We start from the raw sequence: 17745 nt of genomic DNA on the forward strand, positions 1-17745 counted from the left end.
GTTGGATGAATAGTGCATTACAGGGGACAAGAGCAGAAAGGGCAGCTTCTGCTGTCATCCTGGCGAGACAGGGTGGTGTGGAATGAGAAGTGGGTTGCTTTGCTACAGATTGTCAGGGAAGTAAAGATGGCGATGCCTTGGGAGTGCCACACGGGCTACCTCGCTGGCAGTTAGAACGGGAATCTGGGTCGTGGTTTTCTTGCAATGCCTGAGAACCGAGGGCACCTTTGTGTGAGTTAGCAAAGATGAGACTTCCTCTCAGCAGGCATCCCAGGCTGGGGCCTGCACTTCCAACCCTTGTTCCCAACTTCGGGATTAAGAGCTGAGAGGATGAGGAGTTGGGAAGATGAAGCCAACTTCAAAGTTTGGGGCCTGAGCAATTAGAATAAAGTTGTATTTTACTGAAATGTAGGCTATAGTTAGAGCAAGTTCAAGGAAGGAAATGAAGAATTCAGTTTCCCCTGCTACTAGACATTCAAGTGGAAACACGACGAGACCATTGGATGTACAAATTTAGAATAAAAAGAGAACTTGAGACTGGAATAGAAATCTGAGATTTGTTACCATATGAGTTATATTATATTATTCTTCATTATTATATTTTCCTTCATGTAGTAGTACCTGTTTATTATGTAAAAGTAACTATGATAGTGACAACAATCATGATATTAAGACTTTAAAAATTCTACCATATGACTTTTAAAATCGAGTTTTTATTATTTTTATAACAAAAATCATTAAAAGCGTTTTTAAAGATAAAGTGAAATAAGTCTGTTTGCATATTACCTACCTCCTAGATCTAAATTTAATCATTACTACTAGTTTCTTTTATATCCTTGTAAAATGTTTCTATGGATCTAGAGCCATGTGTGAATATATATATACATATATAGATATGCATGCATTCTCTTTTTATATGAATGAGGCCATGGTAAATATAGCCTGCGACTTCATTTCTCTTTTATAAAGAAATCTTATGGATTCTGTCAGATCAACCTCCATAAAAGTCATACCAATCTATATTCCTACCAACAGAGTAAAAGATTGCTGTTTTCACAGTCTTCACTAACACAGCATATGACCAAACTCTTCAATCATGGCCAAGGTAGATGGAAAAAACAGTCCTGTTAAATTTTACATAGACTTTTTTTTTCATGTCTACTGGCCTTTTACATTTCTTTTTATGTGAGCTGCCTTTTTGTGCTTTTTGCATGTTTTCTTAGCTTTTAAAATGGTTTCTAAGAGCTCGATTATATTAAGGAAATTAATCCTTTGGGCTAAGTCTATTTTTTTCCTCCAAATAAATTGTGTGTTAAGTAATGGCTGCAGTTAAAAAAAAAATTAAAAAGTGCAGGTGACCAAAAGGGGTATTTGACTGCTGGGGACACTGGGGAGGGACCAGATTTTCCTCTTTCTTTCCTCCTTCCCCAAACCATTCCCCCCCCGCCCCAGAGAACCTTACCCCCTTTCTCCCCATTTTCAGTGCTCTTTACCTGACTAGAAGGAAAGACCAAATGCATACATTTTTTTACTTATAGTTAGAACAAAAATTACCTTTCAGGCTATTTATCTTGCTTTTTAATAGTAGGAAACCTCAACCTTGACAGAAGCTAGGCCTTCCTAATAGATCTGAACTTGATACTAGTACATTATATGTGTGAGTATAAATAATTATTTCTGTGTTTTCATTAACATCTATGGAATAAAGTAGGAAGAAAAAGCACCTGCTGCATACAAGATACTATGCAAAGCCTGTGAAATTTATCCCTTTATGGTCACAGCAACTTAGGGAGACAGTTTTTGTTGCTCTTGCTTTATGTATGGAGAAACAAACACGTAGCACAATTAAGAAGCTCTCCTAGAGTGGAAGGGGAAGTACAGAAATGGAAGGACAAAGGGTAAATAGTCAGGACATTATGTTGAACATGAACTATGTAACTTGTGGGTGGGGATGGAAGGGGAAAACTAGGAGAGAGCGGGGGAGGGATTGGTGACATTGTCCAAAAAGAAATGTACTTATTATCTGATGTATGTAACCGTCACCTCTCTGTATATCACCTTTATAATACCAATAAAGAGCCAGGCACTGGTCTTCATGCCTGTAATCTCAGCCACTCAGGAGGCTGAGATCCAAGCATCTAGGTTTGAAGCCAGCTCTGGCAGAAAAGCGCAATCTCCAATTACTTAGGAAAAATAAAGTGCGCCAAACATGAATTTGGGCTCAAGTGGTAGAGTGCCAGCCTTGAGTGAAAAAGCCAAGCAAGGGCACCAGGCCCCAAGTATCAGCACAAAAACAAGAAAGCAAAAGCAGGGGTGGGGGAACAAACCCTAAGATGACGCGGTTAGAAAGGTGTCGAGCCTTGTGCGGTAAGGGAAGGTCACCTTGCCTTGCTGCATCCCATAGACCGTGATTCTCGCAGTCATGCTCTTCTTCAACTTTACTAATAGAAAAGACTAAGAAAGGGTCTGGGAATGTGGCTTGGTGGTAAAATGCTTACTTAGCATGTGTTAAACCCTGGGTTCAATACCACATAAACAGAAAGAGCTAGAAATAGCATTGTGGCTCTTAAGTGGTAGAGTGCTAGTTTTGCACAAAAGAAGCTCAGGGACAGTGCCCAGGCCCTGAGTCAAGCCCCAGGACTGGCAGACACAAACACACAGAAAAGAGCAAGAAAGGGCTGGGAAGGTGGCTCAGTGGTAGAGCACTTGCCTTGCATGCTCGAGGCCCTGGGTTTGATTCCTCAGCACCACGTAAGAAAAAAGCCGGAAGTGGCACTGTGGCTCAAGTGGTAGAGTGCTAGTCTTGAGCTGAAGAGCTGAGGGACAGCGCCCAGGCCCAGAGTTCAGGCCCCATGACTGGACCCGCCCCCGCCCTCCCCAAAAAAAAAGACTAAGAAAAAATATTCTTATTTTGTCCATCGATAGGCTTAGGACTGAAATAAAAGATATAAGACCATACTATTTTTACAATAAAAAATATTATAAAAAAGAATATACTAATACATGCAGCTATTTTCCCTCTATTGGATTATTAGGTTGATAGATATTCATATAAAAATACATCAATGCACTCTTTCCAGCGTACTACGTGCCATGGTCTCTACCCATAGTTCTCACTGTACTGTTTGGGGTGGTAGCGAGCATTTGGGCCATTGTTTTATTCTCTGCAGGCCTACAATGGGCACCATCAGGCCTTGGAGGTCCTTCTGCAGTCTCTGGTCGACCTGGACATCAGGGATGAGAAAGGCCGCACCGCTCTGGATCTGGCTGCCTTCAAGGGACACACGGAGTGTGTAGAAGCCCTGATAAACCAGGGTGCATCCATCTTTGTGAAAGACAACGTCACCAAAAGAACGCCGCTTCATGCCTCAGGTAGGCCTAACTCCAGCTTTTATCACCCAAGTTCTATAGCTCACTCCTGAGTACAAATAAAAGAATAGCAGCATCTCCCTAACCCTAGTCTTTAAAATACCAGTTTTCTTTCTACATCAGACGTAGCTGCACACTTCTAACATGTTTTGATATGGTTGATGGTTTCTGGCTAGTCAGCTTCTGGTCTTCTTCCTAATTGGAAGCTTTGGCCAAAGGCTCCCTACTATAAGCTTCCCAAACAACAGAGAAAGTATAATGTCCAGAATATGTCACATAGAATGAATCACGTCAAAAGCACAGAGCATTTTCTCTAATGTTAGTATTTCCATCATCCCCCTCCCTCCCAGACCAGCTTTCCTTTAACCCCAGCCTCCCCTCCCCACCCCCACAAAAAACCAGAGACTCTGTAGTTACACAAGAGTCTTAAAAGAAAGTTATTTTCTTTGCTTCTGGCATTTTAAGACAAGCCAAAAAAAAGAAAAAAGAAAAAAGCTGAAGGAAGTCACTGCCCATGAAACACTCAGATGACAAGAGCCATAAAGAGAGAGACAGAGACAGACAGACAGACAGACAGACAGACACACACACACACACACACACACACACACACACACACACACAAATCACAGCATTTAGCACCTGCTAATACTGTATCTTAGGGACATTTCATATACAGAAGCCCATCAGTACACCAGCCTAAGTTTGATTCTTAGCTTTTGTTTTGGTTCTTGATACCTCAGAGGTATAAATAGAGACCACTAGTGGCTCACACCTGTAATCGTAGCTAATCAGGAGGCTGAGATCTGAGGATTACTGTTCAAAACCTGACTGGGCAGAAAAGCCCATGAGACTTTTGATCTCCAATTACCTACCAGAAAACCGGAACTGGAGCTCTGGCTCAAAGTAGTAGAGTGCTAGCCTTGAGCCAAAGAGCTCAGGGACTGCACAAGCCCTGAGTTCAAGCCCTATGACTAGCTCCCCTCCTGCACCCCCCCCCAAAAAGGATTACATGTATAAACCAAAAAGTAAGTAGTTTTCTGGGATTTCCCTTTCCAATATACATGAAAACTTGTAACCAACAAAACACATCCAGGCGTATACGTAGAAATAAAGGTCATGTAAAAGAGTTTTTGGCTTGGCTAAGCTATAAATACCTTTGAGCTCAGGAAATCCAGTAATATCAGCCATTGATGAGGGTAATAGATAGAACCTTATAAGGAGAAATAACGATCTTACCCAGTGAAATATGGTTGTACTGAGGAACTATAGGAGTGAAGATGTTTTCTAAAAGACCTTATGACTCATTATTTGGGAAATTTTTCTATACTCCATTTATGTCCCTTACTGTCTAAGCCAATTATAGAGATTGAAAAGGCCTGGCTCTTGCATAATTACCTGAAATGATAGTAGCTGGAAAGAAAAGCTTTAGCAGCAATAGTTCATGTGGTCAAATTATAAATTATTTTCCATCGCAGTCTTTTTTGCTTCTTTGGCTGGTGGTATTATCCAGTCTAAATTAATTGCCAATTATTAAGGCAAGCAACCCTTTTATGCTACCATGTAATTCCTGATGATTACAAAGCCTGTATTGGTTGAAGAAGCCCATCCTTGGAAACAGTAAGCAATGGCGAACAATCACACATTTGCCACTGTGAAGTAGGTATGGTCCAAGGCCACCCCCTAGTGGTCAAGAGGATTCACTCTGTTAGGGTTTCCCTTAATGACACAGGCTGTCATTTGACTCTTAGAAAATGTCTGGGATGCAGAGGTGACTTAGGATCTGTATACTCAGAATCTTTTGCAGCTCCCTTGAGAGGCCAATTTCTTTATTTCAGTTCCTTGAAATATTGTGAAAAGCAGCCAGGATGGATACTGGAGATTTGGCACAGATAAATGCGGTGACAGTTACAATGGGTTTTGAGCAACATGGAAAAAAATGACTGTCACTCATAGCCAAGGAGAAGCTGAGATAAAGAAAGCTGGGTCTGACAGAACACAGCTAAGGATATTGTCATCTTTCTGCTAGCAGGCAGTTGAGGGGAAAAATCTAGTGTGTGAGAAGGTGAGCAAGAAGATTTAAATTTTCCTCAGAGCTATGGGTTGAGTTCAGTAAGCTTGTGTGAAAACACAGGTATAAAATCATAACTATAGATATTGTTTTCCATCTGACATACAGAGTAATAATAGGAAATTAGGTGCTATTTTCTTACATTCGATTAAAAATGGAACCATTAAGTATGAGCACTTAAAAAATATTACATTGCTACAGAAAGAAGAGCTAGTCAAAAAAATGTGTTTCCCTTCCCTCCATGAACCCATGGCTGTGATATTTAGTGGTCAGTCCTTCCGTGATCATTTCCTTTTAGACATTGCAACGATGGTAACAGATGTTTGCATAAATTTAAAAATATGACAGAAACACAGCAACCATAATATATTACCTGTAACTCCAGTCTGCCAAATTTCTTCTCAACATACATAAATGGATGGTGAATGGAATAGTTTACGTAGTGTGGGCATTATTCCTGTTGTTCATTGGGTGGTATCGATAAATATGAGCTAATTCTAATAGGCATTGTCCCTGAAAACTGTTGATGTTAAATTAGCATTCTTTCATGACTGGCAAGCTATAAAAAGGACTGTAAAACACAGCTTTGAAGAGAGCCTTTGTCAGCCTAACACAGCTACATCTTTCCTTTTTCCCTCCACATTCATCACCAGGGAAATTCGATGTATTTTATTGTGTTCTTATTGTTTAGACAGGAGAGTAGGTCATGTTCGGAATTTTAAACGTATTTCTTCTCAGTTTACTCTCTGAGTAGAAAGCCACATTTAGGTGGCTTCTTCCTTCTCTCTTTCTCCTCTTCTTCTTCTTCCCCCTCCTCTTCCTCTTTCTCCTTCAACTCTTCCTTCTCTTCCTCCTCCTCCTCTTTCTCTTTTCTTTTGCTCAGTAACTGGAAGAAAGAGCCTTACTCCAGGGGGGGTTCCATCCCAGAGGGGCTCCTTCCCAGCAGGCCATGCTCCACTGCCACCTAGGAAAGGAGCATCTTGCCAGGTGCACATTCTCTCCCAGAATGTAAGGCCAGCCTGACATTGAGGTTGCATTGCATTTCCTGCCCACTCTTTGGTCTGCTGCAGCGGGGTGGGGTTGGGGAGGATGGATTGGATGAGGGCCAGCAGCCCTAGGAAGGGGCTTAGAAGGCACTTGAGTTAGAGGAGGGGATGATATAGAGAGGAAGGAGTGAGGCAAGGAGGAAAGCAGAAGGAATGTCTCCTGAAGCCTGCAGTGTGCTTGTGACACTGTGGGCTGTGGTTTAAGGGACACTCGGACCCCACAGGGACCCATTGTTGAGTCTCCTGAGAGTACCAATCAATCACCCCTGAGCAGGAGCACATGTACGCCTTTCCAGCTTAGTGTTTTGCTTTAAGCCACCACTAATCAATGAGAACGGCTGCTGGACTGTCTACTGTAGAATGTAAGGTGACTCCAGGAAGAGAAGGCATCTATTCTGTTCTTCCTCCTTTTCCGCTCCTTCCTCATCTCCTCTCTTCCCCTCCACCTTCCTCCTGTCCTGCTACTGTTCCCATCTCCTCTCCCTTCTCCTTTCTCCTCCTCCTGCTTTTTTTTTCTTATTTTTAAAAAGGTCTGGAGTCAGGCTTGTCAGAGGATGCTTATAGAGAAGCAACGCTTGGAGGAACAATAGGAGAACTGACAAGGGAGGAGGCCTGTCAGTCCTACATAAGGAGATAAGAAAGGACACCAAATTTAAGGGAAACTTCCTCTGCAGGGGAAGCAGAAAAGGGAGATGAAGCTCACAAATTCCTGGTAGGAATAAAGGAGCTGAGAGATGAACACTGGGCCAGGATATTCCTCAGGCCATCAGGAATTGGAAATACAGGGGTCATCTGTTAGCATTGGTGGCAGACCACTGACTTGAAGTCCAAATAAATTTCACTCTAGAGGGATTTCTGTAGTATTTGTCTGTTAAAAGGATGTCTATCATTTTTTTTCCTTTTCTAGTTATTAATGGTCACACCTTGTGTTTGCGGCTATTACTGGAAATCGCAGACAACCCGGAAGTAGTTGATGTCAAAGATGCCAAAGGACAGTAAGTGGCCTACACTTGGCCTTGAGTTGATATTTTAGTCACAAGAGGGAATTGGTTGGTTTATTGAACAGCTAGGAGGGCTGATGGCGGAATTCTAGGTTGGGTGAAATTTATAGGTGAAGGTTCTAGAAAAACAGTGCTCTGTGCCAGAGCCTATATCCAGAAAAAAACACCAGGAGAGTGTGCATGATGGTCGTGGCTGTGTTTCCCGTCTTTCTCCTCTTTCTTCCCATCTTTAATCTCTTGAGGCTGCTACATCCCATTTCATTAAATTAATAATGACAAAAAGACAGACCTCTAGACATTATCCTATTGACATTTTTATCCTTCCTCATTCTGTTCTTCCAAGAATTTTCTCGCGGTTTATTTCCCGCCCTGTTCTCTTTTCCAAATAGGAAATTCAGATAGCTAAAACTCTGGTTTTACCTAGTCCCAGGTATGTGGGCTAGAACCTCACTTCTAGGATTCAGCACTCTGTTCTTTCCTCTAGACCTATCAGGCTTTTCTTTAAGACAATGAAGAATGAGGAATGAAGAATGAAAAATTGTGTTTTTCTTTTTTCTTTTTTTTCTTTTTTTGTCAGTTGTGGGGCTTGAACTCTAGGCCTGGCGTTGTCCCTCAGCTCTTCAGCTCAAGGCTAGCTCTCTACCCCTTGAGCTACACTTCCAGTTTTCTGGTGGCTTATTGGAGATAAGAGTTTCACAGACTTTCCTGCCCTGGCTTTGAACCGTGATCCTCAGATCTCAGCCTCCTGAGTAGCTAGGATTACAGGCGTGTGCCACCAATGCCCAGCTTGGATTGCTGTTTCTTTGCATCTGATCATATAAAATAATACTAATTGAGATGAACGCCAAGAAATGGAAGCAAGAGGTTTTTCTCTTTGTTGCTGTTTTTGCTTTCTTTTCCTTTTGTCTTCTTTGTTCATTTATCTGTTTTTGTGAGGAGAGGGCACAGAAATGGAGGGATAAATAGTAAACAAATGTAGCATTGGTACTTACTAGACCCTATGTTGAAAATGAACTATACAGCTTGTGGGTGGGGCTGGGAGGGAAAAACTGGGAGAGAGTGAGGGAAGGGGAAGGTGACGTGGTTCAAAAACAAATGTACTCTTTATCTGACTATGTAACTGAAACCCCAAATTTGTAAATAAGGAAAATACACCAAAAAAGAAGAGGGTTTTCCTCATACCCATACAGTCTACCCAGCTGATACTTACTGGATGCCACATGGTTCCAATAATGAGGGGTTAGGAATAGTTGGAGATGGGATTTCCACCAGCCCCACCCTATGGATCATTCCTCTTCCTCCATTCCTTGTGGTGTTAGAGCAGCAAGAGATTGATCATTGTACAGAGCAGATAGAAAACTGAGGACAAAGAAAGCACTAGCTATTGTCAAGAACAACAGAGAGGTATTCTCCCACTGTAAGTATTTCTACCTCATTTGAAAGCCTGTTTTTCTCTCCCTAGAACCCCGCTAATGCTTGCAGTAGCATATGGACACATTGATGCTGTCTCCTTGTTACTTGAAAAGGAAGCAAACGTAGATGCTGTTGACATTATGGGATGTACAGCTTTACACAGAGGGGTACGTATGCCTTTCATAGCTTTCATCAAGCTTGTTTCCTCTTTTTATTCCCTATACAAAATTTTAAGAAAAAAACTCACTGCATAATATAACCAATTAACCTCAGCCAGCCAAAAAGAAATGACAAAATCTTGTACAAAGGTACAGTAATGAAAGCACTGTTAGTCCCTGTTCTTACGACTTCATGACAGACTGTGATAATAAATGCATGAACACCTATCGGTGGGCTTGCTTCTTCTTTCTGATTACAAAATACATGTACATCATAGGTAATTTGCAAAGTGTTGTTTTTTTATATCACAGAGGAAGAAAATCACAATCACTACTAATCCTATATCCTGGAGATAACCATTTGGGGGAGTATACCTATTTCCAATTCTTTTTCTTCTCTTATGTAGATTTGTCTTATTCTTTGATAAGAGAGAATACAGAAAAAGCTATTTGGAATCTGTCATATTTGTCTCAGGATACACTGACAGCACAAGGGGAGGGTTTGTTGTGATAACTCTATAGATACATACAATGGACTTTGAACAAGTTTCCCCCCTTTGCTAGTTTTTGGTGGTATTTATTATGCTACCTTCATAATGAAGATATGCTGTCTTACACTGTCTTCATTGTGCTGTATTCAGATGTATGTGTGTGTTTGTGTGTGTGTGTGTGTGTAAAATGAACTTTGATTCTCTTCACTCCTCAGTACCTTCTCCTTTTCCCTTTCCCCTTTCATTGATCTCCCACTGGAGTATCTCATATTCCATCATCCATCATCATCAATCATCATTATCATCATCATCATCATCGTCATCATCATCGTCATCATCGTCGTCATTTATTTATTTATTTATTTATTTTTGGGTCCGGTCATGGGGCCTGAACTCTGGGCCTGGGCGCTGTCCCTCAGCTCTTCAGCTCAAGGCTAGCGCTCTACCACTTGAGGCACAGCACCACTTCCGGCTTTTTTCTTTATGTGATGCTGAGGAATCGAACCCAGGGCCTCATGCGTGCAAGGCAGGCGCTCTACCACTGAGCCACCTTCCCAGCCCCAGCATTGTCATTTAGATATGGATCTCACATATGAATGGAAACAGGAAGTGTTTGCCTTTTTGAGCTTGAGGTATCTCACTTAACATAATGTTCTTCTGTTTCATTCATTTTCCTGCCAATGACATAATTTCATTCTTTTTCATGATTAAATATGATTAAATATTGCTCCAAGTGGTGCTGTATATATGCCGTATTTTCTCTATCCATCTAACTGTTGTTGGGCAACTAGGCTGCTTCCACACTGGCCCTTGTGAACAGCACTGCAATAAACATGGATGGGCAGGTCTCTCTTGTGTATTGATTTACAATTTTTCAAATATATGCCTAACGGTGATAAGATAGATCATAAGGGTAATCTACATTTAGGTTTTTGAAGAATCTCCATGCTGATTTCCATCATGCTGCACTTGTTACATTCCCTCTAGCAGTGGATGAGAGGCCTTTTTCCCTAAATCCTCACCAACGTCGTTTGTTTTCTCAATGATTCTAATGATTTCTCAGTGATTCTATTCTGACTGAGGTGAAATGGAATCATACTGAAGTTTTGATTTGCATTTCCTTGATGTCTAATGATGTGGAACATTTCTTCAGGTATCTGCTAGCCATTTGGACTTCAGAACACTGTGTTTGTTTGACCATTGGTTAATTGAATTATTTGTTCTCTTGCTGTTTAATGTTTTTGAGTTCTTTGGATATTCTGCTATTAATCTTCTGTCTGTTGAATAGCTAGTGAAAATTTTCTTCTTTTCTGTGGGGTACCTCTTGGTTTTGGTGCTTGTTTCCTTCAAATACATCGTTATTTTTTATATTCCATTGTGTGCTTGTGTTCTTCCCTTGATAACCTGCTTTTCAGCAGTCAATGTATTTCTAATTGTTCTTTTCTTTCCACTGTTTTATTTATTTTTTAAACCTTATTGTAAAGGTGATGAATGGGGGAGGGGCTACAGTTACATAAGTAAGGAAATGAATACATTTCTTTTTAAACACTGTTACCCCCTTCCTCATTTCCTCCTGTTTATCTCTCCCCTTTCCCCTTCCCTCCAAGTTGTAAAGTTCATTTCCAACCTTGTGCCTAGTGAATATCATTGTTGTATTAGTTCATCCTTTGTCCTGCTGTTTTTGTGATTCCTTATCCCTTCCACGAACCAGATAAGCTTCTACACAAGACAAAGGGTACAAAAAACTAAAACAGAAAGAAAAAATACAAATACCTGTATACAGGACATATTAAGAACCTCTTGTTTCCAATTTTTGGGGTTCATTTTGATATGCTTCATTATATATTGTCTTATGCACTTAGCTATTGGGCTATTGTGATCCCCTGCTAAGAATTTCATAGATCTAATCATTCTTTGTTACATCTGATACCAAAGTGAACAATTCTTTGTATACAGCTGATAAATTGCTTTTCAAAGGATTCCATAGCAGCCAAATGAACAAAATCAGAAATCATATTTGTGGACAGTGGGAATACCTTAAATGGAAAGAACTTTCTTGGTTAGTGTCATCATCACAGTTCTTATTTCTTGTGGGTTATACAACACACCAGGAGCCTTTTCCTTTAAAGTCATGCAGCACAAAGCCTCCCTGCCTCCATGACAGAGTACACACACACACACACACACACACACAATGGTAGTCTCCTAAGACAATAGTTGAGCTAGGTAATTCCTATCATTTAATGTTTTTACTGGACCCTTCTGTCAATGTAAAAATACCCTCTATGTTATAATGTTATAGTATTCAGCTCAACGACATGCCAGGCAGGTAGATAGCATAGGTGTACAGTAGGCTTTTCTTTCTGGCTTGTGTGCATATGTTCTGTGTTGATTACAAAGCAGCAAAATAGCCTGACAGAGCAGTTCTCAGAATGAATCCCCACCATGTCACCCAGCTGTATTATCTTCTTAGCCCTAACCGAAGCCTGTGTGAACACTATTCTTATTCCTATTTATAAGCAGATTAAGTGAGGCAGAGAGAAGCAATGTAATCACCTCTTCCAGAGGGTGGGAGCCAGGATTTAGTGCATCTTTCTTATTCTAAAGTCTGTACTTTAGTCATGGTATCTTTTGTGATTAGGTTTGGAAACTCAAGAGGTGTTTGTAAAATGTTCTGCTGTCCATAGACTTTTCTGGCATGAAGTTTGATGGGTTTTCCTGCCTCCTACCTCTGTACTAAGACAATCTGCTTTCCTTAAGGCCAGATGTAGGCCCTCTTGCTCTGAGCCCAGTGTCACCTGACTGTTTGGCTCCCTGAATCTTCCTCTGCCCTTCTGATGTTTGTGTTATATTTTCATTGCAATTCATCAGATTATGACAGGACATGAAGAGTGTGTGCAAATGCTGCTGGAACAAGAAGTGTCCATTCTCTGCAAAGATTCCCGAGGGAGAACGCCCTTGCACTACGCAGCTGCAAGGGGCCACGCCACATGGCTGAGTGAGCTGCTTCAGATGGCTCTTTCTGAGGAGGACTGTTGTTTCAAAGACAACCAAGGCTACACACCGCTGCACTGGGCTTGTTACAATGGTGAGTTGCTTGCAATTCCACTGATTCCATAGACATCCAGCCCCAGGACCAGTGTGAAATAGCTCAGTGTTATGAACTGTGGCTTCCTCTTTCTGCACCCTAGAGGCTTGGTCGTTTTTGTTTGATTGGTTGGTTGGAACGATTTCCCCCTCTGTCCCTATCCTGTAGCTGCCATATGTCTTAGTTGGGCAGAAGTTCACTTGCCTCCTTTTGTTGCTCAGGAAGATATAACTCCTAATTAGAACTGACGGATTCAACTTTTCATTAGTTTCTGGACTATGTAAGAAAACTAGGAGCTTCACAAAGAATTAAAATAATATAGCTCAAAGCAAAAAATGAAATGAAATGTAATAATGAAATGTGATATGGAATAACCTGTCACAATGAATACTAAGAGAAACATGGTATTTTTCTTTGTTTTATATTCCACACTTATTGCACTTGTTATTTTGGAAATTTAAAATTTTAATTTCCCTGACATGAATAAAAAAAGAAACACATGCTAATTGTACCAAATGGAAAATTCAGAAGTGTCTACAGTAAAATTAAGTTTCATTGCCAAAACCATTTCCTGATGTACTGTGGTATCTTTCGCAATTTTTCCTCTGATACTATCAATAACTACGCATGAATGTGTATCTGCTTCTTGTTGTTGCTGGTATTAAGGCTTGGACTCAGAACTGTGAGCCTGCTAGGCAGGCAAGCTCTCTTACCACTTGAGCCGTACCTCCATCCCCTTTTTGCTTTCATTTGTTTTCACATAGGGCCTGTGCCTTTGCCCAGGGCTGGCCTCAAATTGAGATCCTCCAACCTCAGTCTCTTAAGTATCTGGAACTACAAGCACCACTGTTCTTAGCTTGTTTTATTGTTGATATTTTCCATGGTGGCACTGGGTTTGAATTTAGAGATTTTCCCTTTCTAGGCAAGTATTCTACCACTTGAGCCATGCCTTTAGCTCTTTTTGTTTGGGTTAATAGTTGAGACGGAGTTTTACTTTTTGCCCAGGTCAGACGGAACCATAATCCTTCTCCCACAGATGTGTCTCATAAACTTTGCTCAGGCTGGCCTAGAACCATGATCCTCCTGGTTTTAACCTTCATTATAGCTAGGTGACAGGCATCACCACCACACTCAACTATTGATTAACTTTATTCCCTGGCTGTCCACAAACCACAGTCCTCTCTCTATCTTACAAGCAATTAGGATGCACCACCACACTAGCCCTAGAATGTTTAACTAATATAACAAATATCATTCTAGAATTTTCAATGTTTTCATGCTTACTTAAAATTCTATTTCAAAATATTCTCCTTTTTTGCAGAATGTTCTCACAAGTTAGCACAATCACAACAGTAAACTATGGAACCAGCCTAGGTGTTTATCAGCTGATGAATGGACAAAGAAAATATGATGGGCCCGTGCCTGTAATTCTAGCTATGGGGGAAGTGGACAGAGGAGGCTTGTGGTTAGAGGCCATTTGGCACAAGAATGTTAGAGACCTGATTTCAAACAACAAGCTGAGCATGGTGGTTCTCACCTATAATCCTAGCTACATAGAAGGTGAAGGTAGGAGGGTAGTTGTATGAGGAGAATAGTGATCAGTGGCCCTTGGCAAATGTGACATACTCTGTCTGAAAAATAACTAAATCAAATAGCTAAATAAGTGCTAAAAATAAAAAGCTTATCACATTTATTCATCTACTTATTAAAAAATACTCATTAGATGCTGTGTACCATCTTCCCCTAACAACATTTCCATAGTAATCTGCTCAGAGCCTTTTAACGGGCCCTCCTCATCAAAGAGTGCATTCTACTAATCACATCCTCTCCCCTGGGCTAGAGGGTGGAACATATTAACATATTCATGAGGGTGAAAGGTCAAACTCCTATTTATAAATATGGTCAAATGGAGGCATGTGCATGTTAGGCATCTGTCAAGGGTGGAGGGTAACACCGAATTCAGTGAGCTTGCAGAGCTGTCTTCCTTATCTGCACCGGATCATATGGCCTTCACTATTTCATTTCTTCATTTTGCCGTAGAACACCTGTGAGCCGGGTTGTTAATTTTCTTCCATGGAAAATGAACACTCAAGGCAATCGGGGACAGTTCCTAAACTAGAATTTAATACTTAAGTGGGAAAAAAAATACAAAAGTCCCCAACTGTGCTGAACAAAGATTCTTTCTTGGAAATGCCCTAAGTTCATTTGATTCCTTACAGGTAATGAAAACTGTCTAGAGGTACTTTTGGAGCAGAAATGTTTTCGAAAATTTATGGGTAATCCCTTCACTCCACTGCACTGTGCAATGTAAGTAGAAATAAGTCAGGGGCGGGGGCGGGGGGGGGGGGGCGGGGGGGGGGGTCAAGGGGACAGGTGTTAAGCTACATGTAGAAAGATTGCCTTTTAGGGAAGGAAAAAGTGATTGTAGATAAGATTAAAATATTCCATTTTGCTGCTAAGGACAAATAGGGTGGTTGTAAGGTGTGGACCCCAATGTTAATGAATCTCCAGGAGCTTGTGGTAGGGTGCTGCCATCCCAAGGTGACTCAGAACCACCTTAAGAAGTTGCATGAAGGGCTAGGCCTCAGGGCACATTCCTCATGGTCAGAACTATGCCTCAGTGGTTGCTTACATCTGTCTTCCAAATCCTAAAATTAAGTCAAGCTTAACAACTAGAGGCCTATGCATGGTTAAGCATTTTTCTACCAGAAAGACTTTGCATGTAATTCTCCACTGTTTGTATGTGCTAAACATTTTTATCTTTTGCAAATATAATTTATTTTCCTTCTCATAGTTTGAGTTATTATTCAGAGGGTACAGTGACTTTAAGTGAGACTTCTGTGGTCAGCCTGGGAACCAAGATCTAAAGATGCTTGGTTGTTCACATTGTCACATGACACTTGTTTCATTGATTATAAACATATTGAAGGAATATAATAACTCAAGCAATGAAGTGTAGGTGACAAAGGATCTGGGTTATTTTAAATGCCTGACACAGTCTCATTAACTAATCTGCAATGAGCTTCTACCTGAGTAAAGAGGTTGAAAAGAGAAGCTAAGGGTTATAAGGTTCAAACACTTCCACAAATACTGGCATCAGATCATTTCGCATACAGTGTAACAATATGTGTAATGTTAGACAGTATGTTTGGCACATATATATTGTTATACATACAGTGCATAGGAAGATGGGATACGAAGGACTATATAATTTATTTCCATTAAAATCCATTTTCATTTCAGAATAAATGACCATGAGAATTGTGCATCATTGCTGCTGGGGGCCATAGATTCCAATATTGTCAGTTGTCGAGATGACAAAGGCAGGTAAGTGATCCTAAAATGGCACGATTTGTCTCGATGAGTCCTAATCCTTGCTTTGCAGTCACAGAGCAGCAAACTTTTTAAAAAAATTGTTTGTGTTTGATATTTTAATGGTTCTAAGGATTAAACCCAAGGCTTCATAGGTGTGGGGCAAGTCCTGAATCACCGGGCCACATCCTCAGTCTTTGTCTTCTTGAGACAAGACTTACTTTGTAGCCTAAGCTAGCCTTGAAGTCGCCATCTTCCTGCCTCTACCTCCTGAATGTTGGAATTAAAGGCATAAATCACCACACCTAGACAGACATCTGTTTCTATTTATTTATTTATTGTGAGAAAACTGTACAGAGGGGTTACAATTACATGGGCAAGACAACAAGTACATCTCTTATCAAGCATTGTTGCCTCCTCCTTGTTTCCCCTTCCCATTCCTTCCCATACTTCTCCCCTCCCCCCAACCCATCCTCCCCTCACTCCCCCACCAAAGTTGTTAAGTTCGTTTTTTCGACATAACGACTTGTACATCTCAGTTTGCAATGGGTGCACTTGTATCCCTATTTAAACGATTTGTTTTTTTCCCTTCCCCTCCACAAATTATACCAACATCAAATACAGTGAAAGTATGGGTTATACTGTGGGGGAGGGACATACAAAGCAACGAAGAAATCCTCATATAAATACGATAGAAATAATTGCATGAAAAGAAAAAAAATTTTTGAATACTTATCTTGGGTTTCATTCCACTAACATTACCTTATCTGACCGTTTCTGCTTGACTCAGACATATACTAGTTATTGCAAGTAAGGGAAACCATGGGACCTATGTTTCTTTGGGCCTGGCTTACTTCACTTAATATAATTTTTTCCAAGTCTTTCTATTTCCTAACAAATGGGGAAATGTCATTCTTCCTGATGGAGGCATAAAATTCCATTGTATATATATACACCACATTTTCTTGATCCATTCATCTACTGAGGAGCATCTGGGTTAGTTCCATATCTTAGCTATGGTAAATAATGCTGCAATAAACATGGTCATGCTGGTAGCTTTAGTGTGGTCTTGTTTGTGATCATTTGGGTAAATGCCCAAAAGTGGGATTGCTGGGTCATAGGAGAGCTCTATGTGGAGTCTTTTGAGGAACCTCCATACTGCTTTCCAAAGTGGTTGAACAAGTTTACACTCCCACCAACAATGCACTAAGGTCCCCTTCTGGCTACATCCCCTCCAGCATCTGTTGTTATTAAAATTCTTGATTATAGCCATTCTAACTGGGGTGAAGTGGTATCTCAATGTTGTTTTGATTTGCATTTCTTTTATGGCTAGAGAGGTTGAGCATTTCTTTGTGTGTCTATTGGCCATTCTTCTTTCCTCTTTAGAGAAGTTTCTCTTTAAGTCTTTAGCTCACTTATTTATTGGGCAGTTGTTTCTTTGAAGATTTGTTGTTGGGGGATTTAATATTTTGAGTTCCAGGTATATTTTAGATATGAGACCCTTGTCTGTTGTATGGCTAGTGAAGATCTTCTCCCAATCCGTGGGATTTCTAAACATGTGTTTCTTAATTGAGTTTTTAAAATTACATATTACAAAGCTGGGCACCGATGGCTTATGGCTATAATCCTAATTACTCAGGAGGCTGAAATCTGAAGATCATGATTCAAAGGCAGCCTGAGCAGGAAAGTCTCTGATATCTCCAATAAGCCACTTAGAAACCAGAAGTGGCTTTGTGGCTCAAGTGGTAGAGCTCTAGATTTGAGCACAAAGAGGCTTAGAGACTGTGCCCAGGCCC

General features: G+C 40.7%; 1 protein-coding gene across 2 annotated transcripts in view; it reads left to right on the forward strand.

The window, feature by feature from the left end:
* The window catches only part of Ankrd44 (ankyrin repeat domain 44), a 297185-nt gene that overhangs the window by 266892 nt on the left and 12548 nt on the right, over window positions 1-17745 (forward strand). For both annotated transcript variants that reach the window (XM_042688237.1, XM_042688238.1), the window contains exons 18-23: window positions 3171-3372; window positions 7394-7481; window positions 8950-9067; window positions 12421-12637; window positions 14857-14944; window positions 15881-15964. In XM_042688237.1, the coding sequence (XP_042544171.1) occupies window positions 3171-3372; window positions 7394-7481; window positions 8950-9067; window positions 12421-12637; window positions 14857-14944; window positions 15881-15964 (797 nt within the window). The remainder of the gene's footprint in view (window positions 1-3170; window positions 3373-7393; window positions 7482-8949; window positions 9068-12420; window positions 12638-14856; window positions 14945-15880; window positions 15965-17745) is intronic.

This window comes from Dipodomys spectabilis, unplaced genomic scaffold, assembly GCF_019054845.1.
Source record: "Dipodomys spectabilis isolate Male_0828 unplaced genomic scaffold, ASM1905484v1 ptg000115l, whole genome shotgun sequence".
Classification (NCBI taxonomy): Eukaryota; Metazoa; Chordata; class Mammalia; order Rodentia; family Heteromyidae; genus Dipodomys; species Dipodomys spectabilis.